The sequence below is a fragment of the Anabrus simplex genome, chromosome 5 (assembly GCF_040414725.1).
Source record: "Anabrus simplex isolate iqAnaSimp1 chromosome 5, ASM4041472v1, whole genome shotgun sequence".
Classification (NCBI taxonomy): domain Eukaryota; kingdom Metazoa; phylum Arthropoda; class Insecta; order Orthoptera; family Tettigoniidae; genus Anabrus; species Anabrus simplex.
Window position 1 is genome coordinate 100372958 of NC_090269.1, and position 21116 is coordinate 100394073.

At 39.4% G+C, this 21116-nt stretch overlaps 1 protein-coding gene across 7 annotated transcripts in view; it reads right to left on the bottom strand.

The window, feature by feature from the left end:
- PolD2 (DNA polymerase delta subunit 2) overlaps positions 1-21116 on the bottom strand; it is a 119338-nt gene that overhangs the window by 72553 nt on the left and 25669 nt on the right. For all 7 annotated transcript variants that reach the window (XR_010860176.2, XR_011018259.1, XM_068227575.1 and 4 more), the window contains exons 2-3: positions 13050-13177; positions 4846-5087 (exon numbers count right to left, since the gene is read on the bottom strand). Coding sequence is in view for 5 of the 7 variants with exons in the window: in XM_068227575.1 (XP_068083676.1) it covers positions 4846-5087; positions 13050-13177 (370 nt within the window). In the remaining 2 variants the exon portion in view is untranslated. The remainder of the gene's footprint in view (positions 1-4845; positions 5088-13049; positions 13178-21116) is intronic.

Consider the following 21116-nt stretch of genomic DNA (forward strand, 5'->3'; position numbering starts at 1 on the left):
ATTGATTGATTGATTGATTGAATGATGAAAGTGGAATCCAATATGATAATAAGTGCAGAGTGAGTGATTATCACATGAACTTACTTGTCTTGTTGACGTTAGCTGGGACCAATTGTTCCGGTTGTGTCTGAACGACTAAGCTTGCTACTCCTAGTGTAGTATTGATGCTGTAACGGAGGGGTGGAGCGTGGAGGGGAAGGAGGAGTGAGTTTCAAATCGTGCGTCCGTGTTGTTGCTTGTTGCTTGAAAGGTGGGTTTGCTCAGTCTAGAAATATCTGACTGCAAATGAAACGAATTTGGACCAACCACAGTCTGTGTGGGGATCTCCTGAACAAGTGGAGAAAAAGACTTTCACCAAGTTGCAACTGTGGCAATGAAGGGCTGAATGCCAGGCACATAGTTCAAGAATGCCCATGAAAATCTTCCAATGGTGAACTAAGAGATTTTTTCCTCAGAACAACACAAGCACTCTAATACATCTCTAATCTTGATATTGTACCAGGAAATGCCTATGGGCTGGAACATAGTTTTGGTTACATTAATATTTGCAACGGGACGACTCGAACGTATGTGTAGAGTACACGAGGTAATGGTAAGGCACAGACCTGCGAGCAACGAGCAAGATACGTCACCAGCTGCAAGTATGCGAATGACGCAACTATCACATGAACTTCACCTGACACTCTAGAATATACCAGAAAGATTTCACTAACTTCAAAACCCTTTGAGATATTGAAAACTGACATATATCATCGTGTACCTCATTATCTGAAAGTTAACATGCCATAATTTCATGAAAATGGGTCTAGGGATTTTCAAGTTATTCAGCTACAAAGAAACTGCATTTTTCAACAAGGAGAAACAGCTGACCTCGACAGTCCGTATAAAAGGACAGGGTCCAGCAATGCATATTCAGTTACAACTTGCAACTCACAGCTGACAGACTGTCATACTGTCATTCTGGTCTGCAAGAGTCGAACGCAGTAATCTTGTCACGTAATATCTTCAATAACATTTTCGTTGTACTTGTAAAAGTTGTATAGTATTTCGGAACTTAGAAAATTTCCAGAGCTTCGAGATGAACTTAAACATTTTACGGTGCTATTTCAGAACTTATAATATTTCCACGATTCACAAACTTAGTATTTTTTTTTTGCGCTAGAAAGTGAACGACTTCACTTAGTCTTGTGCTAACACTCAAACGTGATTTACTTTGAACTGTTATAGTGAATAACTGAGGGAACATTAAGGCTATTTTACGACAATTTAGCTGAATACTAACTTTATTTAATGGAAATAATCCATAATATCTCTTTAATTCGTGTGCGATGAATATTTAGAAAAGTTTGAACTAAACCAGACTTGTATCGCGAGTGAACAACATTTTACACTTCGTAGCATGATAGTCATTTGAACTCTTATTCAATTAGAATCCAAACATTTGTTATACACTGAACAAACTTTGAATTACGTGTATAAATAGTATAAACTGTGTACGATAAAGTGTGTTTCGAACTGAGCTTCCAAGCAATAATTACTTTCTACTAGTGACTTAACAACTGCACTAAGTAAAATCGTGCCAATTTGACGCTCGTAACCCACACAGTCAGTTGAACATTCTTGTGTTCACGAAATTCATTAGTGACACCAGAAACCCTGACAGAGTGCCTTTTTCACTGTATCAACCTGATGATCAAGTCGACGTGGGACTTAATGTGGTACATCGCTGGAGATGGTAGGTGGTACTATGGTCGACATCACGACATCGGTTGCAAAGGAGTTCCAAATGCTGTTCACTGAACAGCATTTTCCAGTTCCAAGACTAATCAGGTGATATAAGTGCTTTACCATCAATCTTACAACAGAATCAACTTTTTCTCAAAGATTGAACTTTAAGACAGTGATTTCTTCATTTTCAACAAATTAACATTGCTGATTGGAAGTCACATAATTCACACAATATTTCCAAATGTTGGACAGTACTTATAAAATAGAACACAACACTGGACTTTGCAAGAAGTTTAACTTTACGTTCTTTTACATTCTCAAGTGTTAACTTTATAAAGAGACTGTAGGAATTTCGAAGTGATAACTTTATAGAGACTGTAGGAATTTTGAAATGATAACATTTTAGAGAGACTATAGGATTATTCATTCTCGAAGTGAAGTGATATTTATTTTCACATAATATTTGGCGTTATTTCTCAAGACGAACTCTCTGAACTTGATGAAAGGAATTATTAATTTTGAATTTCATTTATTACAAACATTCATTGAAAATGTATGATATTGCTGGAGTCGGGCAACATTAAATTCAACAGAAGATATTTAAATTTGATTTTCTATTTTCAAATTCGAAATAATAGAGGAATTATTCATTCTATTTACAAGCTGCATAAACCTGAAATTTTAAAGTTCCATCTATTACTTAGCACTGCGAATACCACTCTCTGTACCTGTTCCTAAGAACTGAACACCCCTTAGTTAAGTCTCATGCCCCTTTTCCTTTGACTTTTCCTGGTACAATATACAATTATAAATACTTTCAATGTGTGCCACAAGATTTTTAAAAAAATTTAAAAACTTGCATGAACACTTCTTTCAGAAACTACTCCAGGTGGTAGCCTAAAAGTGAAATCCACCACTGCCATGAACAGCACACTTGGGCCACCAGACTCTGGATAGCCAAAGCTGGCATGCATAACTGAATCAGAGCCTCTAGGAAACACCTTGGAATCACACACACACATCCAATTCTAATACACCAAAATTAAAGCATAACAAAAACATTTTTTCAGCACACTAACATAAATTTGCTTTTAAAAATGCAGAAATTCTAACAGCTAACAGACATAATGGACCAACAAAATTCCTAATCCCTTCAGAAAACTCGCTTCACGGACAATATTGCAATGGAATCAGACTACTACAAAATCCTGAACGGCGAGATTTGCACAAAAGAACACTCCATACCTAGGCACACCATTTGCAATCAACAAGAACATTCTAAATTCAGTTATAGACTTCCAGTCCCCAAATGGATGACTGTTACTACTAACAATCAAATGATCAAATAAGAAGTAGGTACTCATTAATGAACACGTCCTAATCAACGATGATAATCAGGCCAACTGTCAAAAGGTTGACAACTTCTGGGAGGAGATAGAATCAGCGACATCAATAATCCCTGATAATAACATTAAAATTCTACTAGGCGACTTTAACGCTCAGGTAGAACAGGCAAAAGCATACTAGAAATAGTGGGAGAATACCCAGCTCACAGAAGAACCAGAAATGGGCAAAACAAGTTCACACCGGGCGAGTTGGCCGTGCGCGTAGAGGCGCGCGGCTGTGAGCTTGCATCCGGGAGATAGTAGGTTCGAATCCCACTATCGGCAGCCCTGAAGATGGTTTTCCGTGGTTTCCCATTTTCACACCAGGCAAATGCTGGGGCTGTACCTTAATTAAGGCCACGGCCGCTTCCTTCCAACTCCTAGGTCTTTCCTATCCCATCATCGCCATAAGACCTATCTGTGTCGGTGCGACGTAAAGCTCCTAGCAAAAAAAAAAATCAAGTTCACGTCCAAAAACTACTTCTGCACTGGTGTTGATCTGACCACATATGAATCCAATGGTGTTGCAGCTTCTTCCTTCTTATATCTGTAAAACATTGTAAATATTCCATGTAATCTGAAAAACACCATTATTCATGTAATTTTTTTGCTGTATATATAACCTTAACACCCAATTTTTCTTAATTAAAAAAAAAAACCACCTGTAACTCACATCAAATCCTAATAAAAGGAAACAGAGTAAATTGCAAAATTATAAATTAAAAATTGTAAAGCTAGGCCCTATATCCTCATATTGTAACACCTATGGAACAATGTAAATTCTAAATTGGAAAAATGTAACCATACATTGTAACAAAGCAAAATTGCAAAACCAAAATCATAACCATACTGTAAAACAAAGGGAAGAGAAAATTGTAAACCGAAAAATGTAATCTAGAAAATGCTAAATATGAATCAAAAATTGTAAAATCATGTAATGACAAATTGTGCCATTTGAAAAATCAATAAAGCACTTAGTCAAGAGGCCAAAACCCCTACCCAACTCCTTCATCGATTCAAACCTCCCCATCCACCTCCTAACTCCTTCAAATCTCCAAACCTGCCAAATCTCCTGGCCAGAGAGAAGGCGTTACCTTCTAGTTGGCCCGTCTCTCCCCTTCGGGGAGGAGAATAAAAACCTTTCCTAGATCCTTCTTACCATAAAAGTATTCTGATTTATATTCATTTCTTTTATTAGAAGAAGTAAATGCAATACCACTAGTGGGTGTGGCAAAAGTATAAGTGGATGGTATCTGAAAAACAAAATACAAGTTAATTTAGACAGTTAACATCATCATGAATAGGTAACTGTCTGTTGGTCTGGATCTTGAGATATTCTCTCATCAGATGTTGCATCACCACAAATGAAGTAGAGGGAGGTGATTAAGGATAGCGGGCCATTGCCTATGAATTGACATAATTGTTCCTGAAATTATGCAATTTTGTTGTTGTGGCTAGCCAGAGAGCAGGCAGCAGCAGAGAGCAAGCAGTGAGGTGAATGCAAGCTTGGAGCAGCTCTTGTCCCCTCTACTTCTTGCAGACAACTTATGGCTCATGCAGGGAGTAAAGTATATGGTAACTAATTGTTGGCAGCCCTGATGGCACTCCATGACACAGGATACCAGGGAGGAGGAGTGGCCACAGGAAATGACATCAATGTTGTTACAATTTTAATTAGACTTTCATTCTTCAGTTAAATTATATTCAAAATATTAGATACCCATAAATTTACCTGTTCTCCTGTATAGGAAGAGGTCTCTCAACAGGTTCAGGTAAGGAAGCAAAACAATGATCTTCAACTTCAAATCTGCCACTGCCAGTATCCCGACCTAGTACAGCGGAAACAATACCAGTAACGGATGAGTGAACGTCTATGGACCCCACAAGGTGAATTCTTTGTTGCTCATCTTCCAAAATCAACTGGTCATGCTCGTCGACAAACTGTGTACGTTGCGGCTGAGGAATAAGTTGATTCTGAAAAAAGAAAGTAAATAATTAATGATAAAATCAGTGAACATTTTAACTAATACAGCTACGTACTTAAAATCCCTTAAGTATTATCATTCTGAAAAGACCCCGCTGCTCAGAAGAATAGTTCCTTAATGTGCCAGAAACTGAACAACTGATGCGTCATATTTAAGGTGCTACTAACTTATATTTGGGTGCAGTTCACTGTAAACCATGGAGTCATACTAAGGCTGACTTTAATTTTTCAATAATTTAATTTTCCTGAAAAACCACTGTCTGTCTGTCTGTCTAAAATTCATAACTTATACATATGTAAGCATAATATTTTCAACCCTTGTATTTGGTGCACATTTTCTGTTAGTCGCGTTTATAAGACTCTTGAGTACAGTAATTAAGTATTGAAAAGTTATTATCTAATCTCACCGAAGTGGCTCTCCTCCGTTAGGGCATCATATTCTGGCGAGGCGAGCGTGCAGTTATTATTATGTGAGGGCTCAGTAAAGATGTCAGAACTAAATATTTCTCTAGCTTGCAATGTGATTATATTAGATAAAGTTATGCATTTTATATAGCATGTAGCATTTTCTGAAAATGACTATATTGTTGTCCGGAATATGGACTTAAAGTTCAAGTACAGGGTGTCCAAGCGCTATCTAATTATACAAATTTGAGCTGATTTTCAAAAAGGATTGCCTTTGATTTCCGCAATGAAAGCCTTTTGGATGAGTTATCTATACTTTAATGAATAGAAAACTGTGACTTTTTGCTGCGACCAGGTATGACCATGAGAGTAATTAATTTTTTTCAGAAGCCAGGTACTCCGTAACCCGGAGGTCGGTTTTCGAGCTGTTGAGGAACAGCAGGGAATGTAAGCGGGACGATGATATTGCGAATGTTGTAACTGAACATTTAGGCTTTTAGGATTGTTCCGAGGATATGTCCAAGTCAATAAGGAAATCTGTCAGTATTTTGTGTGCTAAAATTCGATCACGTTGGACAAAATATAGTAGAAAAAGGGACAAATAGTTGAAGTACAATAAAAGTTGGTTCAAGCAGAGAATGAGCCTTGCAGAAGGACGTGCATCACAACAATGTCAAGACGAGCCTGTCAGTACTGTAGCTCATTCCATGTTAAGAAAACGGTATTGCTCTTATGACAACAGCGTTGCCATATCAAATGGCTCCGCTCAACGCCATCACGGGAAAACGGCGGCACATAAATTTGTAAAATTCAATATGTAAGTTGAAGACAAAAGGCTGAAGAAACTAAGCTACAAGTTACTTTTGTGAACTAAAGGGGACATGGGGTTTACAGGGGCCACTTTTGGTTTGTACAGAATCAGAGGTAAACTACCGCACATAAGAAACCTTAGCACTGAAATATAAGGCAAATTGCAAGAGAAAATAGACAAATAATTTTATGGGCTCGAGGGGCGGGGGATGTATTTAATTGCATTTAATAAATTTATCCAGACAAAAGTTAGAAAACAGACACAATAAATAAATACTGCAGGTGACTACAAAAGATCACAGTATTAATGTCAAAGAAATAAATCACACACGTATTCTTTTCGCATAACTCTCATTCAACACAATACATTTACGCACTGATTTAAAGCCTAAAATACACATGCAATAAATAAATACTGTAGATGACTTCACTACAGAAGTTCAGGGAGGAAACGCGTCTATTGGTTGATATCCGAAGTAAAGTGTTAGCAATACCAATGATGGAAATCGCTAGAAGGTTCTTCAGAGAGACTTCCACTTCTACGGATATTACTGGAGTAGATATAAATTTAATAAACCATCTACGTGCCATTGTAGGAACACTCTGGTGTGGATATGCCATTGATAAAGTGACATTTGGCATGTACGCAAAGGAAACTATACAATTGTGCTTACAAAAATACGCCTATAACTTTGCACAAACTCTTGGGTCATGGAGAGGAGGCCATTAGGCACTGTATTATACCTAATGAACAACTCTCAGAGGAAGCTCAGGAGACCAGGAATAAAGATAATAGGAAACCTTCCACAAAAACACAAATACTCGGACCCTTATATTACCATCTTAGGGAAATCAAGGAGGAGGAAGTTTATTCCGCTTTCACGAGAAGTGCTCAACTTACTGTCTGAGCCTCCTGTATCGGCTTCTGCCAAAGGAGATAATGACAGTGACGATAGCGATTCTGATGTAACTGCATCTAATGAATAAATTGTTTGGCAAGTACATGTATTCCTGTACCTGTTTTTAAACATTCTAAACAGCATGTCCCACTATTAACATCTATTTAATTTCTTAAAGCTATAACGAAAAATGATTAAAATTACAAATATTACTAATTCTATTCCCGACGTAGTAATTTGTTCTTTGTACTTGATTGACCACACAATTATCTCCAATAATAGCAGTTACATACTAAGTTTTATGTAAATCGGTCTATTCGTTTCCGAGATACGATTTTTGGCCGGCTAGATTCCTGAAATTACGCACTGTGCAAAGGCTGGTTGAATGTTCAACAGCTCCAGTTTCGGCTGTCATAAAAGGCCTAGGAATCACTGAAGAGGTATACTAGGGAAATGAGGAGTGATGTAGTTTCCCGCAGCTTTCCTCAGCGAGCTAGAAACAAAAGAGGATCTACACCTAATGTCGCTAATATGAGTGGACAGGGTATTATGATGTCTGCCAAGTATGAGTGTCACAGTTGAAAGTAGCTATTGCATATCAGTCTGCCAAGACCACTAAAATCCGCGCACTAACCACTCATAACAGAGACCAGCAGCATAAGGAACAGCATTAGTACCAACGCTCATAACTCAGTCACTTTCATTTCGTCGAAGCCAAGGATGAGTCTGAGACAAGACAGGTCAATGAAAGTAAATTTGCTCTACGATAAGATATAGTACAGATTATTAACACTTGGTCCTGCCAGCAAAGGCAGAGAAAACCATCCAAAACCATTGTTAAAATTTGTGGACTCTTTACAATAGCCATTTCCAAAACCTTCATTTTCATAAGATAATGTGCATTATCTCAAACAACTTGGATTGCTAGATTAATGCTTTCAGGTTGTGCATTAATGTGTATTGTTAACAAAAATTGAAAAAAAGAATAAGTAATTAATTTCTGGATTATGACATTTTGGAAGATAACTTCTTTAAGGGAAACTTGAAACACTAAACCAAGAATATATCTTGAAATGTGTGCATACTTCTCTGTGTGGTCCTAATTTGAAATTGCCTACTTTAATAATTAGCTCCTAAATGCACCTTTTGAAGTTTAAGGCATAGGAATTCATTCATCTATAATTCTGGTAACAGAGAGAGAGAGTTTTCTTTCATGATTTTAACCACTGCATCTTGTAAAATGAACAATGCGTACCACCTTAAGCACTTAAGGGGGTCATACACTAGTTATGCCATGTTTAGTTACCACTTGACAAAAATATGACTATTTCCTACATTATTTCAAATAGGACATTGAAAATTAATATGATATATAACATCCTAAAGTATTGTTTGATATAGTACAAATCAAAATTTAATGTAAAGTATACACATTAATAATTAATAAATTTTGATAAAATTATTAACCACATGATATGACAAAAAACATGATAACTCTTTAAATATGAGCTTAAAGGTTGTGTTCTTTCTTTTGAATTGAAACTGAGAGAATATTATAGAGGATGGACTAAGATAAAATCTCTAAATGCTTTCAAATTAATTTGGCAGATTTAAAAAAAATATACATATAATTTTGACATCTTTATGACCTGTTCATATCATTATATTAAGCCTAAATTTTGTCTCAGTTCCATTATTTTAGTTCATCCTCTATAGAATTCCTATTTGACCAACTGTGCAAAGTTTCATCTAGATAAGACAAATGGTTCTTGTGACATTACATTTCTTGTTTGAAAAAAATAAGTTTTCAGGACATCTATATTTATATTTATGAAATGAATGGTATTTCTGTATCAGTCATGTACATAGTAGCAATGACATGCACTTTTTAATTTTCCGTAATTTCTGTCTGTCTGTATGTATGTACACGCATCACGAGAAAACTGGTGAAGATAATTTAATGAAAATCGGTATGTAGTGTCCGGGAATAAGTCGCTACAATCGAGGCTATAAATAATCTTATTCACTCTGAGAGAAATAGTAGTTTAGGGGAATGCCTAAAATTTAATTCTCAAATATTTGTATATTGGTATGTTAAGTCGGGAAATAAGTTGCTACAATCTAGGCCATAAATAATTTTATTCACACTGAGTGGAATGGTAGTTTAGGGGAAGGCCTAAAATTTAATTCTCAAATATTTGTGTTGTCAGTGGTCCTATCGACAAATACTACATTACTAAAGTTAAATAGTATTAAATTTCTGATCATTTATGTCATACATTTTTACCGTACCGGCTATGATAAGAGAGATATTCATGAATTTGGATATTTGTTGCTAAGTCCATGTCAGCGCAAAGCCACGAGAATATGGGTTAATGAAAATCGTTATGTAAAGTCGGGGAATAATGCAGTCTACGCTATAAATAATTTTGTAAAAAGCCCTAATATCACAGAGTCCAAAGAAAACTAAATGTGAAGGCCTACAATACAGAAAGCTCATAACATTAAACAACAATAACATTGCATTGACCATTGTTTGTTGTGATGTGCTTTGTGTCTTCTGTTGCCAGTCATGTCCAATAGATGGGATTACTGATGTATACCGAGTATTTTAAAGTTTGCTTTACGTTGCACCGACACAGATAGGTATTATGGCGACGATAGGATAGGAAAGGGCTAGGAGCAGAAAGGAAGCAGCCCTGGCGTTAAGTACGGTAGAGCCCCAGCATTTGCCTGGTGTGAAAATGGGAGACCACGAAAAACCATCTTCAGGGCTGTCGACAGTGGTTTTCTAACCCACTACCTCCCGGATGCAAACTCACAGCTGCGCGCCCCTAACCGCATGGCCAACTCGCCCTGTCGTACCAAGTATAACAGCCTGCCTGAATATTGGCGGGAAGTAGCTGGGGAGTTAGATAACATTCTTCTTAAGCATGCCATTCCTCCGGTTCATAAATTTTCTTATACTACTGGTACGTAACAAGCTAGTTCATCATAGCATTCGAGCTATTCAATCCTTACAGGATAAGGCACAACAATGAGATCTATGATCATCAAGAAGACATAGTTACATCTATGAGGAAGAGGCGATTGCCTTTCTATGGGCATTTGACTCATATGAGTACGTACAGACTTACCAGCAAGATCTTTACCACTACAGGCAGAGAGAAAGCGTCCAAAAATAAATGGATCACCACAGTGAAGTCCGACTTAGAACAGCTGGGGATTTTAGAACAAACCATACAGGATCGTGTATTATTCCGGCAGTTGACTTTTTAAGGTGTCTTTCCAGAGTCTCTCACCAGCAGACAGAGTACAGGCACCACCCGATCGAAGTGGACCGAGGAAAGGAAAAAAGCACACAGCCAGATGAAAGCTTTCTGGGCGAAGAAAAAACAGAATTCCCATACAAGGAGTCGAAACGAGCCCCATGGTCCTCAGTAGGCCCAAACGACAAGAAGAAGAAAGGTAACAATGGCAGGTGAGTGTTCACGGCTGTCTGCGGCCTGGTCATTCCAGCACTGAAACTTTGGACTGTTAGATCGGCATCGTAGTACTGTTCATTAAAAGTGAGAAAATGTGCGTTTTTTTATTTGAGCGAGTATTTATATGATAACATTGCTTTTAATCCTTACATTCCTACTGACTTTTTTTAATGGCCTAAGTTAACTGTAGTTAGGAAAACCACAAAGACAATCTTTCTGAGAATCTGAGAAGCACGGGTACATCAGCTAGTCGCATATAAAGTTGTCACACACAGGTCTAGTCACCATTTACCTTAGAAGGCTCCACTGCCATATGTTATACCCTCTGTCTGGATGTTCTTGGATTGTTCTTCCAGTCCGAGTCTTCGCCTAGTCCTTCTAGCCTCCAAAGTTGAGGGGTTTTTTTAGTTTTTTTCAGCTGAATCTACACATACCTTGTCAAACTTGCTCAAAGCTTCCACAGTATTCTTCCCAACTTCAATTCCCAGTGCCTTCAGTACTTGTAGACTCCTGCCAGCTCCATCATTAAAACTGGCCACTGCACTGTAGGTTGCTATTTGAACAATTTTATTACCATTGCATGATGTTTTGGGACAAATGGACCAAACTTTACAGTTGAATGACTGATTTGCATTTTGGTTTCTCCCTTTTAGAAATCTTCTCAGTAACTCATATATATTACTTCCAGTTAATTTCACATTTCCATGACACAATTTGCAACACAAATGTACACCTATATTATCCGCTAAAGAAGAAAAATCTGTAATACTATACGACACACTGTCAGTATCCTTAGCATCAATGACAGGTGACCTAAGCTCTGGCCCAAGTTTCCTGGCTGATGCACTAGGCCTACTGGTTACGTCAATAAGAACATTGCCATTATCAGCTCTCTCTTCATTAGAAAAGCGATTTCCAGCAAAGCTCCCCTTTTTCCGTCTTGCAATGTTCCCCTTCTTAGGCATTATGATCACAATTCACAACACAATTTAACAGAAGTACGTGGAAAGTTTCAAAACAAACTGCTACTACCGCCAAGGAGTACACAACAGAAACCTTGGAAACAAGCCAAGGATACAGGCATGGCCTACGTGTATACTAACCATGCAGCAAGTGATATAAGAAATTGACGAAAAGAAAAACCACACAACCGTCTGGCGCTCTACATTTGCATCCATTGCTATGTAGCCATGCCCATCACAATGTGCAAGCAGTCAGTAAAATGCAAATATCTCTAAAACTATGAGGAATTTTTACATAAAATATCATATCTGTGTTTAGAAAACCTGAACCTTTCGTACGAGATTTATTTTTAAAAATGACATTTTTTAGTATAATCTACTGTAGTGGTTCATGTTTGTGGGTTACTGTAGTCACGTCCTAGTTCGTGAACCATGGGCAACAGCTGAGTGGCCTAGTAAGTGGTCTTGAGAGTCGGGATACCAGTTGCTATGGAATGGGAGTGGGCATCTTGGACATATTCTGAGGCATGACCCTCCTTGTGCTCAGGCGGCTAGGACTATACAATCCACCGGTGGTCCATAACCCGTTAGAGGAGAGATCCTCACTTGGACTATGTGCAAGTAGGGTAGCATCCTGCTTCATGAATTTACAGAGCTCAGAACTTTTTTTTTTTTTGCTAGGGGCTTTACGTCGCACCGACACAGATAGGTCTTATGGCGACGATGGGATAGGAAAGGCCTAGGAGTTGGAAGGAAGCGGCCGTGGCCTTAATTAAGGTACAGCCCCAGCATTTGCCTGGTATGAAAATGGGAAACCACGGGATTCGAACCTACTATCTCCCGGATGCAAGCTCACAGCCGCGCGCCTCTAGACACTATATCACAGAATCAATTATTTTGTTTTCAATTATCATATGCCCTTGTAATTTAACACAAGACTTGCCAACAGATTTGATTCCCAGACTGGGGCAGTTACATCATGCTGTCTCTTAACCACTTACGTTGAAGCACGTAAGTTGATCGAAATGAGTTTCATACTTGTGACTTCAATTGAAAGCAACAATTTGCTGAAAATCAGTAGAGCAAACCCTTGTGCATATCAGTGTTTTAACTCCTAATAGCTACCTAAAGCTTACACATAGGTTGCAGTATGCAAGCCATTAGTGCCCAGGTATTTAACCCCCACCCCCAACAGTAGTTTATCACCAGTGTAGCTAACATCTAGTTTATCAGAACCTGTACAACCAGCCTTTAGGCTAACAATTAATTTCCTATGCTAAGCATCTGATTTGATTGGCATTTCAAAGCCCTGCACAAGTTAATCCTCTTTTGTTAACAAAATCAGGGTGAGAGAATAAAAGTCTAGTTAGGCCTAGTTCATGCATACTTACTTCTTCAGAGATTTCTTTCAGAATACTGGGCTTTAATTCTTGGTGTTTAAAAAGAGTGCCAATAATCACACACTTTTCATGCTCCTCTTCTTTTAAATCGATAAGCTTCCTTATCGGCATGTCAGGACCTGAAAGTATGCAGTTCAGTTTGACAGATGTTATGTTAAAATATGAACACAGTTCATGTTTAGGAGAAATTTCTGACAAATTTCAAATGTACTAGAAACAGTAAAGATATGTATTTAAACAACAACAAAGATATGAAGAAGCACGTGAAATAATGAAGTCGGACCAACATATGAGCTTCCCTCATCAATCCCAATTCTTCTACGTCCATTTCTTCTCAGCCCACACGAACTTGTTTCCGCTTCTCACCTTCATCAGTATGATAAACCTTGCTATATTTTGCCACCTGTTCATTTCTTTCCATTACTTATATATTGACCCACTGGGTTCCTTTTCTCCTTTTGTACTTGAGTTCTACCTAAAAGCCCTACTTATTTCTTTGTCTGGCCCCTTGGCTTATTGGCCAATATTAAGGACTGCAGTTCATAGGGCACTGGGTTTGATTCTCAACCAGGTCAGGGATTTCATTTTTCTTTTTACGCTATTTGTTTTACATCGTTCTGACTCAGGCAGGTCTTTTGGCGACGATGGGATAGGACAGGGCTAAGCCTGGCAAGACGGTGACCATGGCCTTAATTCAGGTACAGCCCTGCTGGTATCTGCCTGATGTGAAAATGGGAAACCACTGCCAACAGTGGGGTTCAAACCTACTATCTCCCTGAATGCAAGCTAATAGCTACATACTTCAAACCATGTAGCCAAAACTCTTGGCAAGGGATTTTTAATCATGTCTGGAAAATTCCTTTGACTCAGGGACTGGGTGTTCATGTTTGTGCCAACAAGAGAGGAGCAGATGTCTATAATGATCACACCACCTTATGCCTACAGAATTCCAGGTGAAAATAATGGCAGCTCACAGAAAATGTGAAAAACTCAACAGAACATTTGGCATCAAGCAACTCAAGGATAATTCAAAAAGGGAATAAATTTTAACTACAGGGTCTCTCATATAAACTAAAACTGTTGAAGCGGCATTTTTACTCTCCGATCCGTAAGCTGTGGTATAGGATGTACGCGTACAATTCTTGACCTTGCAAGCATGAGTCGCCAGTCTGAACCTCAGCTGTTAGCATGGTGAGACAGTTATCATTGCAACACCGTATTTTCGTATGTAAAGTTCTGCTTTCATCTTAATGGTTGTGTGGACAGGCATAACTCTTGCTATTGGTGTGCAGAAAATTCTAAGGGTGTTTATAAAGTCCCTCGTTATGATAGGAAGATTGGTGTTTACTATGCTGTTAGTGCAAGACTAATAACTGGGCCTATTTTTTCGAGACTACAGTAAATGCAGAGAGGTACCAAGATGACATTTTGACACTGTTCTTCCATCACTTAATGGAAAAAAAATCATGTGGGTGGTTTCAACAAGATTCAGCCCCTGCTCGTACAGCAGAAGATGCCCTTCTCACAACTCGGAGGTGTTTGCAGACAGAGTGATCAGTGCTAATCTATTTCCCTCTCGTTCTCCAGATCTAATAGTGTGTGATTCTTACTAGTGGGGTAAACTGAAAGGAAAAAGAGTATCGAACAAATCCTCACACATTGGAGGAACTGAAAGAAAACACTGATTACAAATGAAATCAGGAACATTACAGTGGTAGAACTCACTCGCATCAGCCAGAATGTGGTTACCATATACAATGCCTGAATAACCCAGGAAGGATGATGATGATGATGATGATGATGCTTGTTGTTTAAAGGGGCCTAACATCGAGGTCATTGGCCCCTAATGATACAAAATGAAATAACAAAAAGTTCAAATTCATCCACTAACCAAAATAAAATAAAAAATGTCATGAAGAATGAATGGATGGACATGAATCCAACAAAAACCAAAAAAACAAACAAACAAACAAAAACAGTGGATCAGACTCAAAAAAAAGATCGTAAATAATTGTATTACTGACCAAGGGATCACTTATAAAGCACAATGATGCTTGATGTCGAAAGGGATGCAAAATCCACGTCTAAGGCCCCACAGAATGGTACATGTCGCGAGTAAAGTAGAACCATGGTATCAATCATGTTGGGCTACTAATCAAAAGTAGCGAAGACTCACGGTGTTCCACACAAGATGGTACTACTCACAAGTATTGTACTTCGTACAGGTAACGCAGACCTATGGTGTTTCTCACACAATGGCGCCACTCATAGCCAATGCAAACCGATGAGTTTCCTCACCTAGGTGTACTAGTCACGGGTGCTGGTCCCATGGGTCCCGTGGTGTTCCTCACATAGTGGGTACTAATCACAGGCAACGCAGACCCACGGTGTTGCTCATATAGTGGTACAACTCACAGGCAACGCCCAGACCCGCGGTGTTGCTCACATGGGTATGACGCACGGGTACTGGAAAACCCCAGGCCAGGCTCTAGGCTGCTACTAATCACAAACCTATTTCGTACCTAATATAGTGGTACTACTCGTAAATACAGGCAACCCATGGTGTTCTCCATATGATGGTACGAATCAAAAGTAGTCTCATGGTTCTAATTCAATCATCCCGAGGTCGCCCCTTCTAGTCACCTCTCACGACAGGCAGGGGATACCGCGGGTGTATTCTACATGTGCGTCCCCCACCCGCAGGGGGTAGTGTGTTTGGTCCGCGAGAGGTATTTTATTTCCCTCAAGTCCGCCGGCAAGCTGGTTAGGACCCCCCTATCCGTCACCTAGGACGTGCCACGTGGGAGTATCACCTCCCCTCTGCTACGCCAGCGTAGTAGCTTCGTGGAACCCAGGAAGGATGACACTTCCAGCATATTTTATAAGGTAAGAATTCATAAAAGATTGTATACACACTTAAAGCAGGGCAGCCACATGCGACATAAGTTCAACTGATACAGTTGCCGTAGCGCAAAGTACAAACACTGTGCGTTCAGTCTGAGTTTGTATGAGAGACCCTGTAGAAATCAGGAACAGCTTCAAGGCAATACCTCATGAACCAGATTCAGACAATGAAACAGTATGGGATAAGACAAAGAAATGTTTTGGTTGATATATGTGAAGCAGTGATAGAATATTGAGAATGACAAAATTGCAAGCAGAATACAATATCAACAGATAGGTGAAGAGAAGTGTATGCGGGGACCGCCGACAATTTGTAAATGAACGCTCAAAGAAAGCCGAGGAATCTGCATATAGAGGTGATAGTAAGGAACTGTACAGAATCACAACAACAGCTCAAGAGGAAGTTCAAAAAGGACCAAGATCAACTAGAGACACAGAGGGAACACTTCACAGAAATCCTTCATAAAAGCATAGGACATTAACACATGACAAGAGGTAACTGAAATTGTAAGTGCAGATCCAGATATCCTACTGCACTGTCCAATTACTGCAGAAATTTGAAAAGCACTCAACCAGATAAGGATCGGAAAGGCACCACGAGGCAATAACATTTCCCCGAATGTTTTCAAAGTCGATACTAAAATCTTAGTCAGCCAACTGAAGCTAATTTCTGAAAAGGTATAACAGGAAGAGAAATTGCCAAGGGACTGGAAAAGAGGACTGATATTAAAGAAAAATGATACTGCAATAGATTGTGATAACTGGAAAGGCAACTCCTGCAAATTATTATCAAGAATCATCCTCAATCAAATCACAGATGCAGTCGATTGCAAAATGCAGAAAGAATAAGCTGGCTTCCGCAAAAATCACATCTGTAGCAATCTCATAAACACTGTATGCATCAATCTGGAACAAAGCATAGAATGGCAGAGCTCACTGTATCTCAACTTTGTAGATTTTGATAAAGCACGAGGGAGACTGTAATAATGTAACAGAACGACACACAGAGCTGTCGGTGAAAGAAAGAAAAGAAACAGAACCTGGCAGTATCATCCGAAGACCAAGAAGCTCTAGCGAAGGAGATCGTCCAGCACAATATATACAAATGGAAACTCAACAAACAGGCAGCAGGGGAGCGAGAATGGAAGAGAAAGGGGTAGAAGTAGGACATGACGGCCCGTGGAAAATGCAGCGTAGCCGTAGAAGGCATACACAATTAACGGGCGCCACGGGAGAAGGACGCACAAGACAGGTAAGTCAACTTCAAAGACCTGGGTCTCATGAGAAAAGGGAGTTATTGCATGGCAGTAAGCAGGGAGAGAGCAAGATCAAAGCAGCTGAGGGCAAGCGCTGGTTATACATTGGAAGGCTCAATGCTGACACTACAAATGAGGACCTCGAGGAATACCTAAAAGAAAACGGAATAAGCGACACTGACTGTCACTAGTGAGCTTCAGACCTTCTAGTTGAACATTCAAAATTGACGTGCCCCTGTAAGACCTCGAGAAGCTATATGACAGCCAGTTCTGGCCGGAAAATGTCACCTGTCATACTTTTCGTGCCTCCTGGAGATTTAGAGGAAGAGACGAACAAAACTATCAAATGTCTGTCATAGAATATTGAGGGTCTAGTAAATGCCATGAATATGATGCCTAAAGACATTTTTGACAAAGGAGTGGTGTCCAAATAATGTGTATGCAGCGTATGTTCTTGCTTTGCAAGGACAGAAGGGCAGACCGAAAGGCGGCATAACATGCTTGGTTAGTCCGAGACTAGCCCCAATCGGGACATTATATAATACTGACAATGTATTAGCAGTGAGAACAAACTCATGTGTAATTACAGGAGCATACTTTCAATCAGAATGCAAAGAGGAGGAAATAATAGACAATATAGGCACAACACTGGCTAGAGTTCGCAGTAGTGCGACAGTTATACTAGCAGGAGACCTGAATTGTTGGGTGGACCGAGTTAACAAGAAAACAGGCAGTATACTCAATTATATACAAGGGGAAGGGCTATCCCTTGTAAATGACAACCACTGCAAGACGTGTATATGCAGCAATGGGAGCAGCACAATAGACCTTGTTTTTACAAACATGAAAACGTGCACAGAACAGGCGGTAGAGTAAGGGATGATGTGGTCATCAGAAAACATTTACCAGTGGAAATCACACACTGTATAGAACGACTGTCACCAAAGAGACCAAGGCCAGAAATCCATACTCCAGGAAACTAAATCAAGAGATTCTCAAAAAGGCACGCCAAGACATAAACATGGGTGAGATCTGAATCAGATACTGGATTATCTGGAGAGCATTATTAAAATAGCTGCTAAACGATCATTAGTTAACCCCAGACGTGCAAAACCATGGTTTAATAAGCTATGCTACAAAGCCCGCAAGGAAGCGCTACAAACGCTGCACACGTTCAGAAAGTCCCAGTCTCAGTCTGACCTACAGGAATATACAAAGAAAAATAGGGAATATAAAACCATATTGAGAGCTACCAGGGAAAGATGTTCTGCTGGATGAAGAAAAGAAGCTAATGGAAGAAGCCAAGGAACATTCATATATAGCCCTGAAAGCAAAACCACCTCAATTCCCCAGGGATATACCTATGGAGATCTGGGAAGCGCATTTCAAAGATGTGTTACAGAAGGAAGAAACACGACCAGCATCAGTTGACGATCACAAGAGCAACGTAAACGTAGTACTGTTACTGCAAAGGAAGTAGAAACAACATTAAAACAGCTGAAGAAGAAATTAGCATGCAGCCCTGACCAGATTTTCAACGAACACATAACAGAGAGCACAAATGTACTGATAGAAGACTGGACACACTTGCTTAATAACTGTCTACTAGAGTGCAACGTGCCAGACAAGTGGAGATGTTCATTACTAAAGGTGTTATACAAAGGAAAAGGAGATACAGGTGACCCTAACACATAGAGGGGCACTGCTTTGGAATGTGCAGGCTTTAAAATACTGACAAGATTATTGATGGAAAGACATTCAGACTTCGTGGATAGGAGAATACCTGAGAAACAACTTGGTTTCTGGAAAGGTCGTTCAACAATTGACGGCATAAAATGCCTACAAAATAATATCGAGAGATCATTGAGACTAAAAGGTGGCAAATTAACATGCCATATTTATTGACTACTGCAAGGCCTTCGACCTGGTGAGCAGAAAGCTTATAATAGAGAGGCTAGAATCCCTAATTGGACCTCAAAACTACATAGCAATGCTTATAAGGAGTATTCTTGCTAACAACGTGGTCCAGATCGACGACAACAGATCAGTATCCAGTGTGTTAGAACAAACAAACGGTATATTGCAGGGCGACCCACTAAGCCCCCTACTGTTTAAGGGTACGTCCAAGATGCACGCTGGTTTTCTGAGTCAGACAGTCGGCGCTGAATGTCTGACTCCGAGTGGCAGGTGGGATGTGGCCATTATGAAAGCTGGTTGTCAGCGCAGACAGAGCTGCCACAAAAGAAAAGATATGAAATACAACTGATCAGTGTAGCATGGAACTAACAAGAGAACAGGCTGCAGTTCTATTGCTGCTAAGTGACAATGTTACAACCAAGTTAAAACGAATGAGAAGTGATATACATCCAATAAATGAATTAAGATATATTTACGGGGAGTACAAACACCTTTTTTCACAGTTACTTGTCGACGAAAACAGATTTTTGAATATTTCAGAATGAGTTCGGATACGTTTTGTTTTATTTTGTTAAAATTTGAACACAGGCTTACGAAGAACTGGGTGGATTACCACACTCAACGCGAAAATCAACAGCCTGCGCGGCAGGTTGTCTGAAACCAGAATGAACGAATCATTCCGGTAAATATCGGAGTCAGACTACCAGTGCGCAGGCTTACTGTGCGCAGGTGCATTATGGCCAGTCCTGCTTAAAAACACAGGACATACTTATGTCGACTCGGCGCCGACTGTCTGACTCAGAAGCATCTTGAACGTACCCTAACATAGCTGTTCTGCACGTAGTACAAGTAGTTAGCATAAACAACGTCGCTATCTATATGTAAGCGGACAACATGGTTCGAACTTCGGAATCGACTAAGCAGTTACAAGTAGCCTTCGACAAATTACTGAAATGGTCTAAAGAGACTGGGCTAAGAATGAATAAATAAAGTGAAAACAGTCATGATGACCTTCAGAAAGGGAGGAAGACTAGCTACAAACCAAGTAATCAAATTAGAAGGGATAAACTTGCAAATAGTGAATAGCTTCAAGTATCTGGGTCTGACATTCCATAATAATAACAATAATAATAATAATAACAATAATAATGTTATTTGTTTTACGTCCCACTAACTACTCTTTTACGGTTTTCGGAGATGCCGAGGTGCCGGAATTTAGTCCCGCAGGAGTTCTTTTACGTGCCAGTAAATCTACCGACACGAGGCTGATGTATTTGAGCACCTTCAAATACCACCGGACTGAGCCAGGATAGAACCTGCCCAGATGGGATCAGAAGGCCAGCGCCTTAACCGTCTGAGCCACTCAGGGGTCTGACATTCCAAACCCATGCTGATATCTTTACCATACATATAAAGGAGAAGGTAGCGTCCGTAGTGGCTTCAATGAGTGAAGTGAAGAATATTTAGTAAACTTTCACTCAAAACAGCTATGGACCAATTTAAGCTGAAAGTGACACCAGTCTTGACATATGCTTTGGAATGTATTATCGGCACACTTTATCTTGGTGCATTTACACCCTAGTACTGAATCGGTCGACCTCGGCAATATTCGAGATACGTACTGGCAACCTTTGAAACACAAACTATAAATCGGTTAAGCATCGTTGTGTGACATCTGGCGTACACTTTATGTACTAGTACTGTTGTTGTTTACACAGCAAAGCCAAACTATAGAATTCATGCTAGGAACAGGATTTGCATCGAGAAATGTTATATAATGTTATATAATTTATATGTGACACAGTTGTTGGCTTAAGATAATAATGGTTTAGAAACTACATATCGATCAATCATATTCTTGATTCAATTCAGATTTCATTTTCATTCAGTTGGCAGCACTACCAGAACCCTCCTTACTCCTCACTCCCGTACACAAATGCACCAAGATAAAGTGAGCCGATAATATATGGGACCACCTGAA